At 45.8% G+C, this 19,914-nt stretch overlaps 1 protein-coding gene across 4 annotated transcripts in view; it reads right to left on the bottom strand.

Moving 5' to 3' along the window:
• The window catches only part of TOM1L2 (target of myb1 like 2 membrane trafficking protein), a 138,254-nt gene that overhangs the window by 12,319 nt on the left and 106,021 nt on the right, over positions 1 to 19,914 (bottom strand). For 2 of the 4 annotated variants that reach the window (XM_038763441.1, XM_038763443.1), the window contains exons 9-12: positions 13,990 to 14,038; positions 11,704 to 11,827; positions 9,410 to 9,527; positions 7,310 to 7,385 (exon numbers count right to left, since the gene is read on the bottom strand). In XM_038763441.1, the coding sequence (XP_038619369.1) occupies positions 7,310 to 7,385; positions 9,410 to 9,527; positions 11,704 to 11,827; positions 13,990 to 14,038 (367 nt within the window). Of the gene's footprint in view, positions 1 to 4,542; positions 4,609 to 4,667; positions 4,755 to 7,309; positions 7,386 to 9,409; positions 9,528 to 11,703; positions 11,828 to 13,989; positions 14,039 to 19,914 lie in introns of those variants that run through there. The other 2 variants (XM_038763440.1, XM_038763444.1) reach the window with 2 other exon arrangements.

Below are 19,914 nucleotides of genomic sequence, written 5' to 3'. Positions count from 1 at the left end.
GAGAAAACATGAATATATTCAGCTTCCAAACTGGGTAGATTTTCATGACCTGTAATGATCTCCCTCCTTAGACCGTGAGCCTCATGAAGGACAGGGACTGGGCCTGACCTGAACACACAATAAGTGCTTAACAAATGCCATAATTATTACAAATGTAGAATGTCATGTGTGCTACTATGCAGATGCTCTTTACTGAGCCACCCTAAGTTTTCATTCCTGAAAATTGTCTGAAAATTTTCAGACAATTATAAATTATAAATTCCAGTGAAAAAAATGTCTGGCGAAACAGCTCAACAAGGTGCAAACCAACTTGTGGTGCACCCCAAAAATATGAAGCCTCTAGATGTGGGGTAGGCAAATCTCTTCACAAACACATTCTGCTTGTGATAAATACAATCTGTACACGTGTAGCTTGCAGTCTCATGAGAACAATGTTCTCAATATTTTGAAGCTTAAAAAGTAGAATGGGCTGCATATGGGAGGGCTCTTACAATCTGGACATGCCACAAATGTTGCTCTGAAAAGCCAGACCCATCTCAAACAGGACAGAAAATATATCCGGGGGCGAGGGGGAGGGAGAGAGAGCGAGAGTGTGTGTGTGTCTGTCTAACAAATACATATACTTTGTATTTTTTATTCCAAGCTGTTTTCCTCACTGGGCCAAATGTGCTGGTTGAGAAATACCATTTTTACCACAGCCCAGGATAGGTTACTAAAGAGTGTGGGGCTTACGCTTTAAGCTTTTCATACTTTGACAACTCTTTCGCTTTGAAAATAGCTCCTTGGGGATGAGGAGTGTGGTTTTCTTTTGTGCTGTCTCTGATAGAACCGCTGGCTCAGTGCCATGTGTTCAAGCACTGCACATTTGGTGGCACCCTCTACCAAAAGAGTTCTACATCACGAACTTCCGAAGGATGCCGCTGAACAAAGTCGTGCCTGAAAATGCGCTACGAGTGCTTCAGGGCTGAAACTGTAGCAGTTTTAAAAGCCTTCCAAAAACTTTGGCAGGGGGAAGGGGGTGGGGTGTGTGTGTGTATTCATTCAATCGTATTTGTTGAGCGCTTACTGTGTGCAGAGCACTGTACTAAGCGCTTGGTGTATGTGAGCGCGTGCGTGCATGCAGTGGAAGCAGCAAGGCATAGTAGATAAAACACGGGACTGGAAGTCCGAAGGTCACGGGTTCTAATCCTAGCTTCACCACTTGTCTGCTGTGTGACCTTCAGCAAGTTACTTAACCTCTCTGTATCTCAGTTACCTCACTTGAAAAATGGGGATTGAGACTGTGAGACCCACATGGGACAGGGACTGTGTCTAACCCGATTTGCTTGCAAGGCTTAGTACAGCACTTAAATATAATTATTATCATTAAGTGCGTGTGGGGGTGAAGTTCCTTGAGAGTATGGACAGTATCTGTTCTTAAACATGTACCCCCAGTACCCAAAGTACATGGCACCACCACTAGCTCTTAGAGGCTGGAAGCTGAGATAGATGAGGTGGCGGGGGGAAAGGGGAGAGGAAGGAAATGGGATGGAAAAAGTGGACAGACCCTGGGCCGATCCTACTTTCTGGGATCTTCTTTTCCTCAGCTCCCTCTTCCCTTCTGTGTCATCTATGCACTGGAATCTACGACCTTTGGGCTTTTGGTATTCCCTCCACCCTCAAACCGGCAGCACTTTTCTATATAGCTTCAAATTATATATTATAAATTATTTATTTCTATCACTGTCTGTCTCTCCCTTTACACTGTAAGCTTATTTTCCCAAGCGCTTAGTACAGTGCTCTGAACACAGTAAGCGCTCAATAAATACGACAATGAATGAATGAATGAACTGCGGGCAGGGAGCGTATCTACCAACCCTGTCATAGTGTGCTCCCCGAAGTGCTCTGCACACAGTAAGCGCTAAATAAATACCAGTGATTGATTGACGTGCCTTTTAGATCTTGTGTAAGAGTCTAGATGCTGTTTTCTGTACGTCTCCCTAGGACTAATGAGGACAAATTGTTGAGATGGGAAAGGAAGAGGGAAAGAATGACTGAGGGGAGTAAAAGTGATGACTAGTTAGGGGAAAACACCTGGAAGAATTAAATCAAGTAATGATTAAATTTTAAGAAAGCAGCAAGCTATATTCAATGTGAAAATAAACAGCTCCCATTCTAAAAAGTGCTGGGTTTTTTTGCTAAAGCATCTAGAACCGCACGGACTTGGGAGTGGCAAGATCTAGACTCTCCCCTTTCTAACTCGAGAGTTCAAAAAGTTACCAAGTAAAGAATCGGCACTGTGGTGGTTTAGGAGGACGGGGTGTTACATTTATATGGGGAAACAGGGCCGAGGGATTAATATGCATTGTTAAAACTACCGTCAGGCAAGAGAGACACTAGGTTAACAATTAGTCCGGTCTTATTTTAAGGAGGGAAGGGGCGTCTGTAAAATAGGAATCTATCTGCAGTTATACAGCAAGGGAGCAGGCCTCCAAAGGAAAGGTACTGATGCTGGCTCCCGGGGCTCTTGGTGAAGTCTGCAGTAGCCCATTTTTCAGGCTAAATCACCAGTGAGGGCATTTGGAAGGTGTGGGATCCTTCAAATTCAGCCAACTGAGAATTCCCGCTCCTGCCCTTCCTCCTCTCGAACCCCATCCGGGGAGACAACAAACAAGAAAGTTGCCCAGCTCAGGAGGGATACTTGAGAAATAAAGGTCCATTTATTACTAGAAGTCAGGAGCTCATCCACCTCAAGAAGGGAATGGAGGCATGCTAAACAATGGCGGGGCATCCCCCAACAAGCTGCAGAAACCTCAGTTGCTGAAAGCTCGCCATTTCTGGCTGTTCTATGCCACCGTAGTGTGTTCACCCTCGGAACGATGACTAGCCTTGATACTACTCCATGTTCTCTCTCCTCGCCTAGATTCTCTACTCTGTAAAGGTATCTGCTATATTGTACCCTCCTAAGCACTTAGTGCAGTGCTCTGCACACAGTAAGAGCTCAATAAATATGACTATGACTGACTGAAGTCTAGTTTATACAAACTGAAGGCCCTGCTAAAATGTATGAGGTTACCGGGAGGTTGTAAAGGTAGGAGAGCTGAGTGTGGGGAGGTGAGCAGCAGCAGTGACGATGGTGGAGGTCAGCAGGAGGGCTGACTGGAGAGGATGGCAAAGGGCCCGATCCTGGGGACGCTCTGCTCGCCTTCCCCCAGCAAGCAGCATGGCGTAATGGATAAGCCAAGCACTTAGTACAGTGCTCTGCACACAGTAAGCGCTCAATAAATACGACTGATGATGATGATGATAGAGCACAGGTTCGGGAGTCAGAAGGACATGGGTTCTAATCCCGGCTCCGCCACTTGTCCGCTGGGTGGCCTTGGACAAGTCACTTCACTTCTCTGTGCCTCAGTTCCCTCATCTGAAAAATGGGGGTTAAGAGTGTGATCCCCATGCAGGACAGGGACTGTGTCCAATCCAATTTGCTTGTCTCCACCCCAGCGCTCAGTACAGTGCCTGGCACAAAGTAAGCGCTTAACGAATACCACAAATATCTCTAGACTGTAAGCTCCTTGTGGGCAGGGACTGTGTCTGCTTATTGCTATACTGTATCCTCCCAAGCGCTCAGTACAGTGCTTTGCACATGGTAAGTGCTCAATAAATGTGACTGAATCTTTCCTGTCCCTCCTGCTGCAGATCCTACCCACTGTGAAACGCCTCTGGGGCTTCTCGGATGGCCTGTCAGGATGGATGTTGAAGAGGCCGTCAAAGCCATTCCCCTCGCTTTGATGACATAATAGACATTCCAATATGCTGCCTTGAGTAATGGCTTCGTACCTCAGAACTTCAAGAAGGCCAAGGCTCATAAACACTCAAAGCAACGCTCCAATGCAGCTTTTCAAAGCTTCCACTGGGTGAGCTTTGCCTCACAATTCCGGTTCTGGAGCAGGGCTCTTTTTCTAAGATTTATGAACCAATATCAATCCCGCCCTCAGGAATAAGGGCACATAAAAGTAAAGTTAAATGACCAAATTCTCTTGGGGCCAGTACTAACAGTTTCTAAACAGATGGGCCACAGAAAATAGGATGCCCTGTCTCTTCGGCTGGCTTGGTTCCACTTAGAGATCCTTTCCGTGACAGCCGCCCCCCAACCCACTCCCTCTCTGAGCGAAACAAACGTTCACTTGTGCTTATCCTGGAAAAGTGGATACTGCATATTTCTATCCAGACAGTAAAAGGGGAGCAAATTGGGCAGCTCACCCAACCCATCCTTATTTTGGGGCTCATTCAGGACAATAATCGTTCATGGTAGAAAACCTCAGGAGATCTTTCCTAGACTATAAATCTGTGTAGCTGTGGGGTGAACCAAGGGAGAAATTTGTTTCCCAGTCCCAGTTGGGTAACCAAGTGGCCTGGGGAGCAGGGGAGGAGGAAGAGTACCTTTTACTGTCTGACATTCAGGAGGATTTAGTGAGATGGAGGACGAGAGAAACGAGACAGCAGTTACAGAGGCAGGGGACTAGAGGGGACGGCCAGGGGTTTTCTCCGTTGGTGAAATCTCACCATTCCTTGTGTAATTAGCCACTTGTCTATAGGCTCCATGACAGAATTCCCACCTTTCCCTCTCCTCTGGGCCGAGAACAGAAATGTCCCGGGAAAAGAGAAACCACAGCGACACCCGTGACAAAGAAATCGATAGCACGATGGCAACAACAGTACAGTTTGTATTCATTTACACGTTAACTTAAAGATATTCCCCCGTCTCCTTTCCCCCTCTGTAAAAGAGAAAAAAGTTTTAGTGATCGAGAGGAAAGACAACATTCAAAACAGACCCACAAATGATAACGATTGAGTAAGGATATAAGGGTTCACGCAACTCTGCAGGCGGTTTGCCGATTTCATATTTACAATACGTCTCACATACATGCAAGGTCCCAGTTCTCCCTATCGAGTAATGTACACATTAAGCAATTAAAAAGCATCTTTTTGATAACATGCTCCCTGAGACCTCTGAATGCGCTCCAAGTCATACTTTCAAGGGGCCAAGGTTCAATACGCCCACCAAATCTACTGGTGCAAAATACATTGACCAGTCATCTCAGGTTAGATATAGCTCTCTGAACTGATAACGGGTGAGGCGGAGTTTCAGCTACAACAGGCAGAACAAGAGCAGGCACCGGTGTCCCAAGGGAGAACATGAATAAGGTCAGTAACCCCGGCAGGCTGGAAATTCCACCATTTAACCATCGGGTCACCACAGTGATGATTCACCAAGTGGCTGTCTATTAGGCCTTTGAAATGGGCTGGGATCAACCGGTTTGGATTCTCCCCAACATGGTTCAATTCAAAGTAAATCATTGTGCGGGTGTGGATTTTGACTCCACGGATCATCGACATGAAAGGAAATCCTTTTTCAAGATACGAAACAATGAAGCAACTGGGTTGCCTAGAAGAGAGAGCTCAGGTCCTGGGCATCAGAGGACCAGGGTTCTAATCCCGGCCCCGCCACTTGTCTGCTGTGTGACCTTGGGCAAGTCACTTCACTTCTCAGTGCCTCATTTACCTCATCTGCAAAACGGGGATTAGGACTGCGAGCCCCATGTGGGACATGGGCTGAGTCTAACCTGATGATCTTGTTACCACCTTGGCGCTCAGTACAGTGACTAGCACATAGTAAGTGCCTGACAAGTACCATTAAAAAAACCCACAGCTTTGGAAATCCAGCAGCTCGCTACCACATGGGGCAGGGCCCTAGGGAACAAGTGCCTATAACCTCTAGACTGCAAGCTCTTGGTGGGCAGGGAATGTGTCTGTTTATTGTTATATTGTACTCTCCCAAGCGCTCAGTACAGTGCTCCACACTTCTAGACTGTGAGCCCGCTGTTGGGTAGGGACCGTCTCTATATGTTGCCAATTTGTACTTCCCAAGCGCTCAGTACAGTGCTCTGCACACAGTAAGTGCTCAATAAATACGACGGAATGAATGAATAGTCAGCGCTTGACAAATACGACTGAATTGAATGAAAGGTGTCAGGGCCAGGCCCTGGAAGCAGTACTAGATCAACTCTTCAGTGTTTCTCCGGCTGTCAAGGGTACTCAAAAGCTCTAGTTCCCACAGCTTCCGTAACCCAAGAAGTGAAAGCATTTTACACCCACAGACAGGTTGGAATGAAAAGTCTGACCTCTAGACTGTACGCTTGTTGTGAGCAGGGAATGTATCTACTACCTGTTGTATTGTACTACCCCATGCGCTTAGTACAGTGCTCTGCACAAAGTGCCCAATACATACCACTGATTGACTGACAGGGAGGGCTCAGGAATGTGTCCATTTATTGTTGTAGTGTACTCTCTCAAGTGCTTAGTACAGTGCTTTGCACACAATCAGCGCTCCCTACCTCCTTCCCCTCCCCAAAGCACTTGTATATATATTCGTAGAGATCTATTACTCTATTTATTCTACTTCTACATATTTAGCATTCTATTAATTTTGTTAATGATGTGCATTTAGCTTTAATTCTATCTGTTCTGATGACTCTGACACTTGCCTACATGTTTCGTTTTGTGTCTCTCTTCCCCTTCTAGACTCTGAGCCCGCTGTTGGGTAGGGACCGTCTCTATATGTTGCCAACTTGTACTTAGTAAAGTGCTCTGCACACAGTAAGTGCTCAATAAATATGACTGAATGAATAGATGAATAAATACGACTGAATGAATGAATTAATAAATGCAAGGTTACCCTGAGCCTTCATTTTGGATGCAAGTTTCCCAAATGTTTGGGAAATTTGTAATTTCCTAGAAAAAACATTTCTGGTTGGGGAAGTTGCATGTAAAGAGTATCAAAGAACTTACCTGACTCTTTGTAACAAGATCCACAAGGGCCTAGGTTTCAGAAGACAAATCTTCCCCAAACCTTTCAAGAATCTCCAGAGAACCTCTCCATTACCACTTGTGGTCAAAACCTCTCCCACTTCCCTTTCACATACCTACACCTGACTTTGTTCCTTTTTATCCCAAGCTTTCCAGGAAGCTACTGAGAGTTCCCTCCCAAACAAGCATTTTGTCTTACGGAGGTATTTCCAAATAGCCTGAGTTCCTTTTTTTCCTTAATATTTTCAACAGAAGGCCAAGAGAAACTACAAACAATTGTGAATCTGTAATCATATCGCGTGTCCAACCCCCAGGTCGCCCTTGAGCACTTGCTACGACTTGGCCCTGCTTGATGTATTTTGGAGATTTTTTTTATATAACTCCACTTCTCTAGAGTATCTGGCTTTTACAGTCTTTGACTACCTTGTTTCCACAGCCAGGGTAAAGAGCGTTTAGAACCTACCACTCCAGGGTTTTGTTTTCGAACATCCAGGGCAGATGTCAGTCCTCCAACGGCCTGGGGATCCTCGTAGGTTACCCTGAAAGCCAAGGAAAGAGAACGGAGTTAGTCCGCAGCCACTGGCAGTGGTCGAGAGTTGGCCCTGGCTGACATATCCCCATCCATTTGGCTAGACACATCCACAGAGACACTAGAAAGTGCTCCAAATTAGTTTGGGGTTTGCAGAGAGGCTGATAAGCTACGTCACCTCCGGGAGTCGGGAGAATTGGGTTCAAACCTGCCTGCTACGTCACCCGGGGTATAGAATGTCTCAACTTTCCTCATTTTGCCCAACGGAAATTCATCACATCTTCCTTTGCCCTACCTCTTTGTCTTATTTCAGGGGGAAGTGTTTAAATATCAACAACGTGAGGTCTCTAAGGTGTTGGGAACGTCTCGGATATACGGGCTGCGTAAAGAGAAGACGGTACTGACTGCTATTACAAATAGAGAAATCTCAACATCAATCGTATTTATTGAGCGCTTACTATGTGCAGAGCACTGTACTAAGCGCTTGGGAAGTACAAATTGGCAACATTCATTGATGGCAAAATCTCAGCCATCAAGAGGAGGAAAATGCAGGAAGTTAAAGGTCTGGGAACCACTGTGGGGGGAAAAGTAGAACTTCTAGCTGAGTAGGTCCCCCACTTCCCATCAATCAGGAGTCACGGTTGAAGCTCTGCGGGTAACAAGGAGACCTAAAGTTTATTATTATTTATTCATTTATGGTATTTGTTAAGTGTTTACTATGTGCCAGGCAATGTACAAAGAGCTGGGGTAGATAGAAGATAGGAGGGTCAGTCACAGTCCCTGTTCCACATAAGACCCACGGTCTTAATCCCCATTTTACAGATGAGGTAACGGAGGCCCAGAGAAGTGAAGTGACTTGCCCGAGGTCACGCAGGAAAGCTGGGATTAGAACCCAGGTCCTCCAGTCTCCCAGACCCGGGTTCTTCCCACTAGGGCACACTGCTTCTCTAAAAATAGAACTAGAATGATCCCCTTGTTAAGAAAGAAAAGGTCAACTAACTCTCCCTTGATATTTAGACAGGCAAGGTTCAGGACTGGGTCACCATCTGCAATGTGCTCAGTCTGCTAGATTCCAGCTGACCTAGACAGTGGAGGTGGATCAGCTTTTGAACTCAATGCTCTGTCCTGGTAAAAGCGGAAAACTGATTTAGCTGGCAATGCCGGGTACTTCCCAAACCGCAGAGCTTCCAACACCTGCGCAGTGTCATAACGGAGAGGGAAAACTAAAGAAAATGTATGGTCCTTGCCAGGGTAAGTTAATAGGCTCATCAGGGCTCAATTTAGTTTGTTGGGTTTGGAAAAAAAATCAATATCGTCATTGATTGCAAACAGAGCTGCCACCTTGGCTCGAACTTCAGCAAAGATCAGGACTCTGTTCTAAAACTCTTTCTTCAATCTAGCCCAACCCGATCTGAGCCAAATGCAAGCTGAGGTCCTAAACCCGAATGATTAAGTGTCTTTGAGCCAGTGATTACATTTTTTAAAGCCCCGTTTGTGACTGACAGAGAGAGGTAACACCAATATGAATAACCCCATGCTAGGAAAGTTGGTCAGCCAGTCATATTTATTGAGTGATTACTGTGTGCAAAGCACTATACTAAGCGCTTGGGAGAGTACAATGTAACAATAAACAGACACATTCCCTGCCCACAACGAGATTATAGTCTAGACTTCTAGACTAGACTTATAGTCTAGTCTTCTAGACTGTGAGCCCACTGTTGGGTAGGGATTGTCTCTATATGTTGCCAACCTGTACTTCCCAAGCGCTTAGTACAGTGCTCTGCACACAGTAAGCGCTCAATAAATACGATTGATTGATAGAGGGGAAGACAGACACTGTGCAGTAAGAGCTCATTCGACATCCTTGACCGGTGCCAAAACTTTGTCTAAAAGCAGTTTGAAAGGTGAGGCCACTGGGGAGTGCCAGCTTTCACGAATAAAAGTTCTCTCTCTGGGCTGGCCTTGGCCAGCAGAGAGCCAAGCGCATCCTTTTCTGCTCTACTTCAGAGTTCAAACTGAAAAGGCTCTACGTACGTTTTACGTTGCTCAGCCAGGGAACTTCCTCTCGTCTGGGCAAACATGTCAAAGTCATCCCGGGGGTTACAGTGCTGGAGCGAGCTGAGAGTTCCACTGACGCTGTTTGTCCCCAAGTCTACGATGACAGAACATTCCAAAAGTCCAAAAAAACCCAAGAAACTTAGGGCTCACTATGTCCATCCCAAAAGATGTCTACGGAGCTAGAAGGAAATGGTTGAGAGCAGGTGAGCCAAGTGTGCCTGAACTACGCCCTGAAAGGAGTAGGGTGAAGCCCAAAGGCAAAGAGGGGCAGAGCAGATGGCGAAGTGGGAAAAAAGACTCTTTCAACTTGGCACAGCCGGCACAAGCCCCGAAAAGATTTCACTTAGGGGAAACGTTAGGGGAAAAGACACCCCGGCAGGAAGAGGGAAATCGAAAAAGCAAGAAAGGGGGGGAGGGAGAGAAACAAAAGGTACTTACATTTTAAGGGAAGAAGTATACTGAGAATTGACGAGCACTGTACAGTAAGTTTCACAACCACTTTTAAACCTGACGAACTTCAAAAGTTGGTAGCTCAGTTTACTTCCATCCCACTACAAATGGTATTTTTTAAAACCTGTCCCTAGCTGAACCATCCTCATAATAATAGTAAGTATGGTATTTGTCAAGCACTTACGTGCCAAGCAATGTAATCAGTGTTAGGACAGATATGGATAATCAGGTCCCACATGAACCTCAGAGTCTAAGTAAGGGGACAAATAGGTATTGAATCCCCATTTTGCAGATAAGGGAACTGAGGCCCAGAGAAGTATCCAAGGTCTCAGAGCAGAGAAAGTGGCGGAGCCTGGATTAGAATCCAGGTCTTCTAATGCCCAGGTCTGTACTCTTTCCACTGGACTATGCTGCTTCTCTTAGACTTTGGAAGAAAGAAAAAGTGCAAATCCTGGAGAGTTCTTTAGATAAAACAGGTCAGTTGGCCATTCAGTCTCCCTTCCCAAGAAAGGATAGGGTGTTTATAATTTTTCCAATTCTCCTCAGTCCTAGTTCTGACTGAGGAACAGAGTGTCATTTGGTAAACAACTGAAAAACAGAGGAGAATCTGATGTTAAATACTCCTTTTTTAAATGATATTTGTTAAGCACTTACCACGTGCCAGGCCCTGTACTAACGGGCTGGGGTAGATACAAGCTAATCAGGTTGGACACAGTCCATGCCCCACAGGGACTCCCCCTTCTAGACTGTGAGCCCACTGTTGGGTAGGGACCGTCTCTATATGTTGCCAACTTGTACTTCCCAAGCGCTTAGTACAGTGCTCTGCACACAGTAAGTGCTCAATAAATACGACTGAATGAATGAATGAACATGGAGCTCACAGTCTTAATCCCCATTTTACAGGGGGATTGTTTTATGGTGGTGGTGGTGGTTGATGATGATAATGACAACAAACTCCCTCTCAAATTCCAACACGCATCTCACTGTGGTGGTGGGAAAGGGGGAAGAGGAAACAGCCAAAAGGAGGAGAATGCTTTCCAGGACTCTCCCATCAGTGGATATCGCATGTGGTGGGCAGGTTCGATCAAATCAATCACATTCATTGAGCATTTACTGTGTGCAGACCACTGTGCTATGCGCTTGGGAGAGCACAATATAACAGGGTTGATAGACCCATTCCCTGCCCACACAGAACTTACAGCCTAGAGGGGGAGAAGGGCATTAATAGTGACAAATTATGGATAGGTACCTAAGTGTTGTAGAGCTGAGGGAGGGATGAACACAGGGCGCAATGCGAAATGTAATGGTGACACAGAAGGGAGTGGGAGAAGAGGAAATGAGGACTTGGGGAAGGCCTCTTGAAGGAGACAGGCTTAGCAGGAATCCTAAAAATATCCGCTTAACATAGGCAGTGAAGATTGCAATGGCTACTGAGGGGGCCTGGGGCGTGATGGCCTAGCGGGAGCATTATGCGGTAGTCACTTGGTCGATTTCTTATTTAAAATTCCCTGCAGTGAACTCGACCTGACAGCCTGTTGGCTGGCTGAGACAAGACGGTGGGAATGGTGCTGCCCAAAACCACAGAAACTACAATGAATCCCTTCATGCAGGTTCTGAAGTCTCTGTGACTGGACCGACTTTCGTCCGCCAAAAACGATGGGAAACGCCATCGATGGAAATACTAGTTCTGGGCAATCCTCCCTGGAAAATACAGGGCAGGTGAAAGTCTGAAACAGATTAATTCCACCGATCTAACCGTGCACCCGAGGGGATAAGGGATCTAACAGCAACCCAGATATTTACAGGAAACAAAAACTTACCAAGTCCCGCAAGCTGTGAGGAGAGAGAAGATGGAGGTACCACATTTCCAACCATCGGACTCACTACCGCTGGGGACCCGGGACCCAGATCTATTAAGTTATCTTCCGTCACCTCATTCAAAACCTGTCAGGACGTGAAAATAACGGTGAGTTTCAACGTTCAAAATTGTTCACTTTTGAAAGAAAAACCAGCCACCGGGAGTTTCTCGCCTCTCAAAAGCCTCCAGCGGTTGCCCAACCATCTCCACATCAAACAGAAACTCCTCACTATCAGATTTTCAGACATTCAATCAGCTCTCCTTCTCCTAACTAACCTCACTCATCCCAGATCACACACTTTAGTCCTCTACTACCATGATAATTTCTTATGCCTCGATCTCATCTCTTTCACCACCACCCTGTTGTTCCTGTCTGGTACTCTGTCCCCCTTCACATAATAATAATAATGATGGCATTTATTAAGCGCTTACTATGTGCAAAGCACTGTTCTAAGCGCTGGGGAGATTACAAGGTGATCAGGTTATCCCACAGGGGGCTCACAGTCTTAATCCCCATATTACAGATGAGGTAACTGAGGCACAGAGAAGTTAAGTGCCTTGCCCAAAGTCACACAGCTGACAACTGGCAGAGCCGGGATTTGAACCCCTGCCCTCTAACTCCAAAGCCCGTGCTCTTTCCACTGAGCCACAATGCTTCCCATGCTTCACATCCGACAGACCATCACTATCCCCATCTTCACAGCCCTATTACAGTCATATCTCCCCGCAAAAGTCTTCCTTAAGCCCTCACATCACCTATTCATGCTTCCTTCTTTATTCATTCATTCATTCAATCGTATTTATTGAGCGCTTATTGTGTGCAGAGCACTGTACTGAGCACTTGGGAAGTACAAGTTGGCAACATATAGAGATGGTCCCTACCCAACAGCGGGCTCACAGTCTAGAAGTGGGAGACAGACAACAAAATAAAACATATTAACAGAATAAAATAAATAGAATAAATATGTACAAATAAAATAGAGTAATACATATGCACATATATACAGGTGCTGTGGGGAGGGGAAGGAGGTAAGGCGGGGGGGGACGGGAAGGGGAAGGAGGGGGAGAGGAAGGAGGGGGCTCAGTCTGGGAAGGCCTCCTGGAGGAGGTGAGCTCTCAATAGGGCTTTGAAGGGAAGAAGAGAGCTGGCTTGGTGGATGTGCGGAGGGAGGGCATCCCAGGCCAGGGGGAGGATGTTGGCCGGGGGTCGACGGCGGGACAGGCAAGAACGAGGCACAGTGAGGAGGTTAGCGGCGGCAGAGGAGCGGAGGGTGCGGGCTGGGCTGGAGAAGGAAAGAAGGGAGGTGAGGTAGGAGGGGGCGAGCGGATGGACAGTCTTGAAGCCGAGAGTGAGGAGTTTTTGCCTGATGCGTAGGTTGACTGAGAGCCACTGGAGATTTTTGAGGAGGGTAGAAACATGCCCAGAGCGTTTCTGCAGAAAGACGATCCGGGCAGCAGTGTGAAGTATCGATTGAAGTGGGGAGAGACAGGAGGATGGGAGATCAGAGAGGAGGCTGATGCAGTAATCCAGTCGGGATAGGATGAGAGATTGAACCAGTAGGGTAGCGGTTTGGATGGAGAGGAAAGGGCGGATCTTGGTGATGCTGCGGAGCTGCAACCGGCAGGTTTTGGTGACGTATTGGATGTGATCTGCACTTATCTCTTATACACCTTAAACACTGTGATACCCACCCCTGCCCACAGCATTTACAAACATACCCTTATACTCTCTTTCTTCCCCATCCCATGTTTTATTTTAAAATCTGTCACCCCCACTGGATTATAAATTCCTTGAAGGCAGGGATTGTATCTACCAGTTCTACTGTTCTCTCCCCAGAGCTGAGTACAGTGCTCTGCTCACAGCAAACACTCAATAAATACCATTGCTTGATTGGGACAGAACCCCAGAAGGTGGTTACAAACCTGAATCTCAAATGTGTTGCCGTGAAAGGATAAAGCAATGGCCCTAACAGAGCTTGCTTAACACGGTTCTGCTAGAAAAACCTTACAAACAGGCTGGGTGGTTTCTGCTTCTGCTGCCTTTTTTTCCACAGGGGATTATAGAAAAGCCCCCTAAAGTGTACTGGCAACGATCATTCTTCCTTTCACAGCCCCAAACATGTTTTTAAGAGGAATCCATCAGGCAGTGGACACCAACAACATGCAGATGGGTCGGGAGAAGATTTAAACAAGAAAAAAAAATAATATCAGGAAAGGCTCCCAGGTGACTCTGAAATAAGATACTCACTCCATTACTGGCGTTTTGGGTGGAACGACCTGACCTGTACCGTTCAAACCTGGTGTAAAAAGATGAAATATAAAAATCAATGGAGAAGAGAGAGAGATTGAATTTACTCAGAGAATCAATACCAACTAGCTCTCTCTGGACATGAGAATCCTCTCTGCCTTCTTGGGTACCGGAGGTATCCTGACACTTTTCAAGTAGATGGGTGGACTGGAACCATCTCTTTAGTTAGTGGGGAAAGGTACTGCCAAGTAGACCAGTTCTCGCACAAACACACTCACATATTCATCCCGGCTGAAGGATGAGGCTTTGGACCGCCTTGCATGCAGCAACTGAATGGAGGGAATTCAGGGCGGTTGACCAGGCCCTGGATACAAACGGAGCCAGGAAAGAACGACGCAAAAAAAAATACAATCCGGATGCCTGGAATGGGGAGTGAGAAGCAGTGTGGCCTACTGGATAGAGGATGGGATGGGGAATCAGAAGGACCTGAGTTCTAGTCCCGGCTCTGCCACTTGTCTGCCCTATGACCACGGGCAAGTCACGTCACTTTTCTGGGCCTCAGGTCTCTCATCTGCAAAATGGGGATTACGACTGTAGGACAGGGACTGTGTCCAACCTGATTACCTTGTACCTACCCCAGCGCTTTGAACGGGGCCTGGTACAGAGTATGCACTTAAAAAATACCATTTGTTTTTAAAATACACATTTCTGACGCCTAAGTAGGCATTTGGCCAAATTTCAGACCAAAGGCACCCTGGTCTCCTTTCCCTTCAGCCTCGCCCTTGCACTTGGATTTGCACCTTTATCCACCCTTCCCTCAGCTTCACAGGATTTATGTACATATCAGTAATTCAATTATCTTAATGTCTGTTTCCCCCCGTTGTGGGAAGGGAGTGTGTCTACCACCTCTGTTACAGTGTACTCTTCCAAGAGCTCAGTGAAGTGCACTGCAGACATTAAGTGCTCAATAAATATTTGTACATATTTATTACTCTATTTATTTATTTTACTTGTACATATCTATTCTATTTATTTTATTTTGTTAGTATGCTTGGTTTTGTTCTCTGTCTCCCCCTTTTAGACTGTGAGCCCACTGTTGGGCAGGGACTGTCTCTATATGTTGCCAATTTGTACTTCCCAAGCGCTTAGTACAGTGCCCTGCACACAGTAAGCGCTCAATAAATACGATTGATGATGATGATGATGATGAATAAATATGCTTGATCGATTGACTGATTTCACCACTACTTCCTTGAGTGACCTGGGGAAAATAAAATTCACCTTCCTGGGCTTCAGATTCCTATCCTGTCCACAAAATGAGGTAAGAATTCCTGCCCCCTCCCTAATCCAGAGGAGAGTCAGGGGGAGTAATTAGTTAATGAATATAAAATGAAGAAAGGTGCTACCAGATAAAGGGGGCATTATTACTGGGTGGTAATTAGCAGTTACTTCATGCCTGGAAGAAGTCGGGGAGAAAGAGAGGAAGATGACAGAGAAAGTTCCTGTAATTCCCCAGCTTGGCTGTGGCTCATATGGGGTGATTCGAGGCAGCCAGTGAGAGCCCTTCAACTTCCTACCAGAGGAGATGTTAATACTTGCTAGTCGGCTAGCCCGGCCAAATGGGTTTGGCTGGCTACGATATGCCTCTCCTCCCCCACATCGGAAATATTCTGAAGACAAGTTTTCTATTTCATACAGACCGAAGACGCATCTGCACCCAGGAGGACCTGGGTTTTTGCTCCTGGCTCCACCGCACGTCTGCCGTGAACACTTGGGGCGAGGCACTTCGCTTCTCTCGGCCTCAGTTCCCTCATCTGTAAAATGGGGATTAAGAGTGTGAGCCCCGTGTGAGACGGGGGCAACTCCACACTTAGAGCAGTGCTTGGCACATAAGGAGCACTTAACAGGTACTATTATCATTATTATAGGTAGAACTGAATCTAGTGTCATAATGCAATACTACAGAGTTGAAGGATCGTGTCTACCAAACTCTACTACATTGTATTCTTCCAAATGCTTAGTACAGTGTTCTCCACACAGTCAGCGCTCGATAAATACCATTCATTAATCAATCAATCAATCAATCGTATTTATTGAGCGCTTACTGTGTGCAGAGCACTGTACTAAGCGCTTGGGAAGTACAAGTTGGCAACATATTAACTGATGGCCAAAGGCATGGAGATAGCTAAAAGCTTTTTCACCACTCTTTAGTGAGCTAGAAGGCAGCTTAATAATAACTTCTTTCACTATTTTCCTTCTAATTTGGAGGGGTCAGTCCTTAGAGAGGAAGACACCTCTAGACTGTGAGTTCATTGAGGGCAAGGATGTTATACTGTACTCTCCCAAGCACTTAGTACAGTGCTTTGCACACAGTAAGCGCTCAATAAATATGACTGAATAATAATAATAATGGCATTTATTAAGCGCTTAATATGTGCAAGTGCTGTTCAAAGCACTGGGGAGGTTACAAGGTGATCAGGTTGTCCCACAGGAGACTCACAGTCTTAATCCCCATTTTACAAATGAGGTAACTGAGACACAGAGAAGTTATTTGCCCAAAGTCACACAGCTGATAATTGGCAGAGCCGGGATTTGAACCCATGACCTCTGACTCCAAAGCCCGTGTTCTTTCCAAAGCCCTGCTTCTCTGAATGAATGACTGAATGAATGAATGACATATTCAAGTCCTGCACTTGTAGATTTTAGACATGAGATGGCTTTTAAACCCGATCTTTGTATAAGAAGAAGGTCACATCCTGAGCTCTTTCTCTCTCTGGAATTCTCTCGTGCTCTTTCTGAGAGAAAATAAACATATTCGGGAATACAAAGACTTGTCAGCAAAGCTTTCATGGAAGAATAATAATACAGCCATCAAACCAAATAAAATCGGGAATGGGTTCCTTAATGGAGACTGGCCTTCAACTTTCCCAGAACTGCTGAATTTTAATATGTTGACTGGAACTGGGTCACTTTGCTCAGGGCTGAGCAGGCTTGGAGTCCGGGCTGCCGTGTCTGTTATGAAAGGAGAGGAAAAGGGCCAAGCACAACATTTATTAATGAGTTGCCCAGGAATCACTTGCTATCCTGAAGGTAAAAAGGATCTTGGGCACCTACCATCAAACAAGCCACAAACAAGGAACTGGAATGCTAACTCCTGTGGTTCTAGGACCTCACAAATAATAATAATAATAATAACAATGGTATTTGTTAAGCGCTTACTATGTGCAAAGCACTGTTCTAAGCTCTGGGGGGATACAAGGTGATCAGGCTGTCCCCCGGGGGACTCACAGTCTTCATCCCCATTTTACAGATGAGGGAACTGAGGCACAGAGAAGTGAAGTGACTTGCCAAGTGACAAATCAATCTATCAATCGTATTTATTGAGCACTTACTGTGTGCAGAGCACTGTACTAAGCGCTTGGGAAGTACAAGTTGGCAACATATAGAGACAGTCCCTACCCAACAGTGGGCTCACAGTCTAGAAGGGGGAGACAGAGAACAAAACCAAACATATTAACAAAATAAAATAAATAGAATAGATATGTACAAGTAAAATAAATAAATAAATAAATAAATAAATAGAGTAATAAATATGTAGAAACATATATACAGGTGCTGTGGGGAAGGGAAGGAGGTAAGATGGAGGGATGGAGAGGGGGACGAGGGGGAGAGGAAGGAGGGGGCTCAGTCTGGGAAGGCCTCCTGGAGGAGGTGAGCTCTCAGTAGGGCCTTGAAGGGAGGAAGAGAGCTAGCAAAGACAGCAAATCACTTAGTGACTCAGTTTCCTCATCTGTAAAATGGGGCGAGTGCCCACCACTCCAGAAACCAACTCCTAGAACACTGGGAGGATGCTTTTAGGTGACAAATATTTCTCTGTAACCCACTTGGAACTGCTGAGATGCCCTGCAAAGATACAGGTTGAGTGTCCACCGGGCTCCAATTGCTAGATTATTCTTTCAATCCTCCAGTTAAACAGAAACCAGACACTGGAGTCAGTGAGCTTGTAAAAAAGGCAGCAGGAGCTGCCAGTGCATCGTTAATTATGAACTGGAGGGTTTTTACTCTTTCTAGGTAAGTGCTTTAAATGTGGATCAAATAAGTTTTGCAAGGCCCTTCAGCCCAAACCAACACAAACAATCAGAAATTCGAGAAATAGTTTGGCCTAGTGAACAGAGCACAAGCTTGGGAGTGAGGAGGACGTGGGTTCTAATTCCGGCTCCGTCACTTATCTTTTGTGTGACCTTGGGCAGGTTGCTTAACTTCTCTGGGAGTCAGTTACCTCATCTATAAAAAGGGGATTAAGACTGTGAGTCCAATGCGGGACAGGGATGTGTCCAACCTGATCTGCTGCTTGCACTCACCCCAATGCTTAATACGATGCCTGGCACATGGTTAGCACTTAACAAGTGCCACGATTATTATTATTAAATTAAAAACCAAGAAGTCTTGAAAGGATTACTAGAGAGAAAGAGATGCAAAGAGGAAAAGATAGGGATGCTGGGAGGACCATGACAAAAAAGCAGGGTGGTCTAGTGGATACAGCACGGACCCGGTTCTAATCCTGGCTCTGCCACTTGACTGCTGTGTGACCATGGGCAAGACACAACTTTTCTGGGCCTCATTTACCTCATCTGTAAAATGGAGATTAAAACAGTGAGGCCCATGTGGGACAGGGACTGTGTCCCTTATATCCTTATATATCCTTATCCTTATCCTTATGTGTACCTTATATCCACGCCAGTTCTTAGTATAGTGCCTGGCACATAGTAAGCGCTGAACAAATACCAACATCATTATTATTATTATCCAGTGCTTAGTATAGTGCCTGCCTCCTATACTAGGGGCTTAACAAATGCCACAACCAAAAAAACCCCCAAACAAATGATTAAAAAAAAACCACACACACACACAAGGGAGATTTCAGGGAGGGCAACAGTCATCCTGGTATTCCATGCATCCTACTGCCACTGACAGATGCAGAACCCGGAGCCTGATGGACCACTGGTAGCTCTCATCTTCTTATATGCCCATTTTGGCACGGGAGTTTTGAATGAGCTGCACTGGCATCCTTCGTGTGCCCTCCCCCTGTTCACCTCCCTCAGCCTTTAAGGTCCGCTCTGCTGCCAAAGACACAAACAGCTGGCTTTGTTTATTGTAGCATCTCCCATAAAGCCCTCCCTGGCGCACCTCCGAGCCACGGCCCAAGCTGTCCTCTCTGCCTGAACCACTGTTCGTCTCCAAGCTGCCATGCCACTTTCCCTCCCCTCTTCCAATTACACCTCAGGGCCACCTTCTCCAGCGCATTTTCTCCGATTACCTCCACTCATCTTCCAACCCACAACCCGATCCTCTCCCTCAATTCCACTCTTAATTACTTGATGTCGATGGACGCTATTTAAATCAGTGGTATGACTGTCTATCCTGCTTCCCCAGTTATTTAAGGATTGTGAGGAAAGGGTCCCTGTCACCTCAGCACTTTATATATATATATATATCAGGTAATTTATTTTATTGTCTGGCTCCCTTTCTAGACTGTAAGCTCCTTATGGTCAGGGAATGTATCTCCATTTCTGAGCCCCCTTTTTCCTCTCCTCCTCCCCATCCCCCCACCCTACCTCCTTCCCCTCCCCACAGGAACTGTATATATGTTTATACAGATTTATTATTCTATTTATTTTACTTGTCCATATTTACTATTCTATTTATTTTGTTAATGATGTGCATCTAACTTTACTTCTATTTACTCTGATAACTTGACACCTGTCCACATGTTTTGTTTTGTTGTCTGTCTCCCCCCTTCTAGACTGTGAGCCCACTGTTGGGTAGGGACTGTCTCTATATGTTGCCAACTTGTACTTCCCAAGCGCTTAGTACAGTGCTCTGCACACAGTAAGCACTCAATAAATACAATTGAATGAATGAATG

The sequence above is a fragment of the Tachyglossus aculeatus genome, chromosome 21 (genome assembly GCF_015852505.1).
Source record: "Tachyglossus aculeatus isolate mTacAcu1 chromosome 21, mTacAcu1.pri, whole genome shotgun sequence".
Taxonomy (NCBI): domain Eukaryota; kingdom Metazoa; phylum Chordata; class Mammalia; order Monotremata; family Tachyglossidae; genus Tachyglossus; species Tachyglossus aculeatus.
The sequence above is the reverse complement of the archived record's forward strand: the minus strand, read 5'-3'. Positions and strand labels throughout refer to the sequence as shown.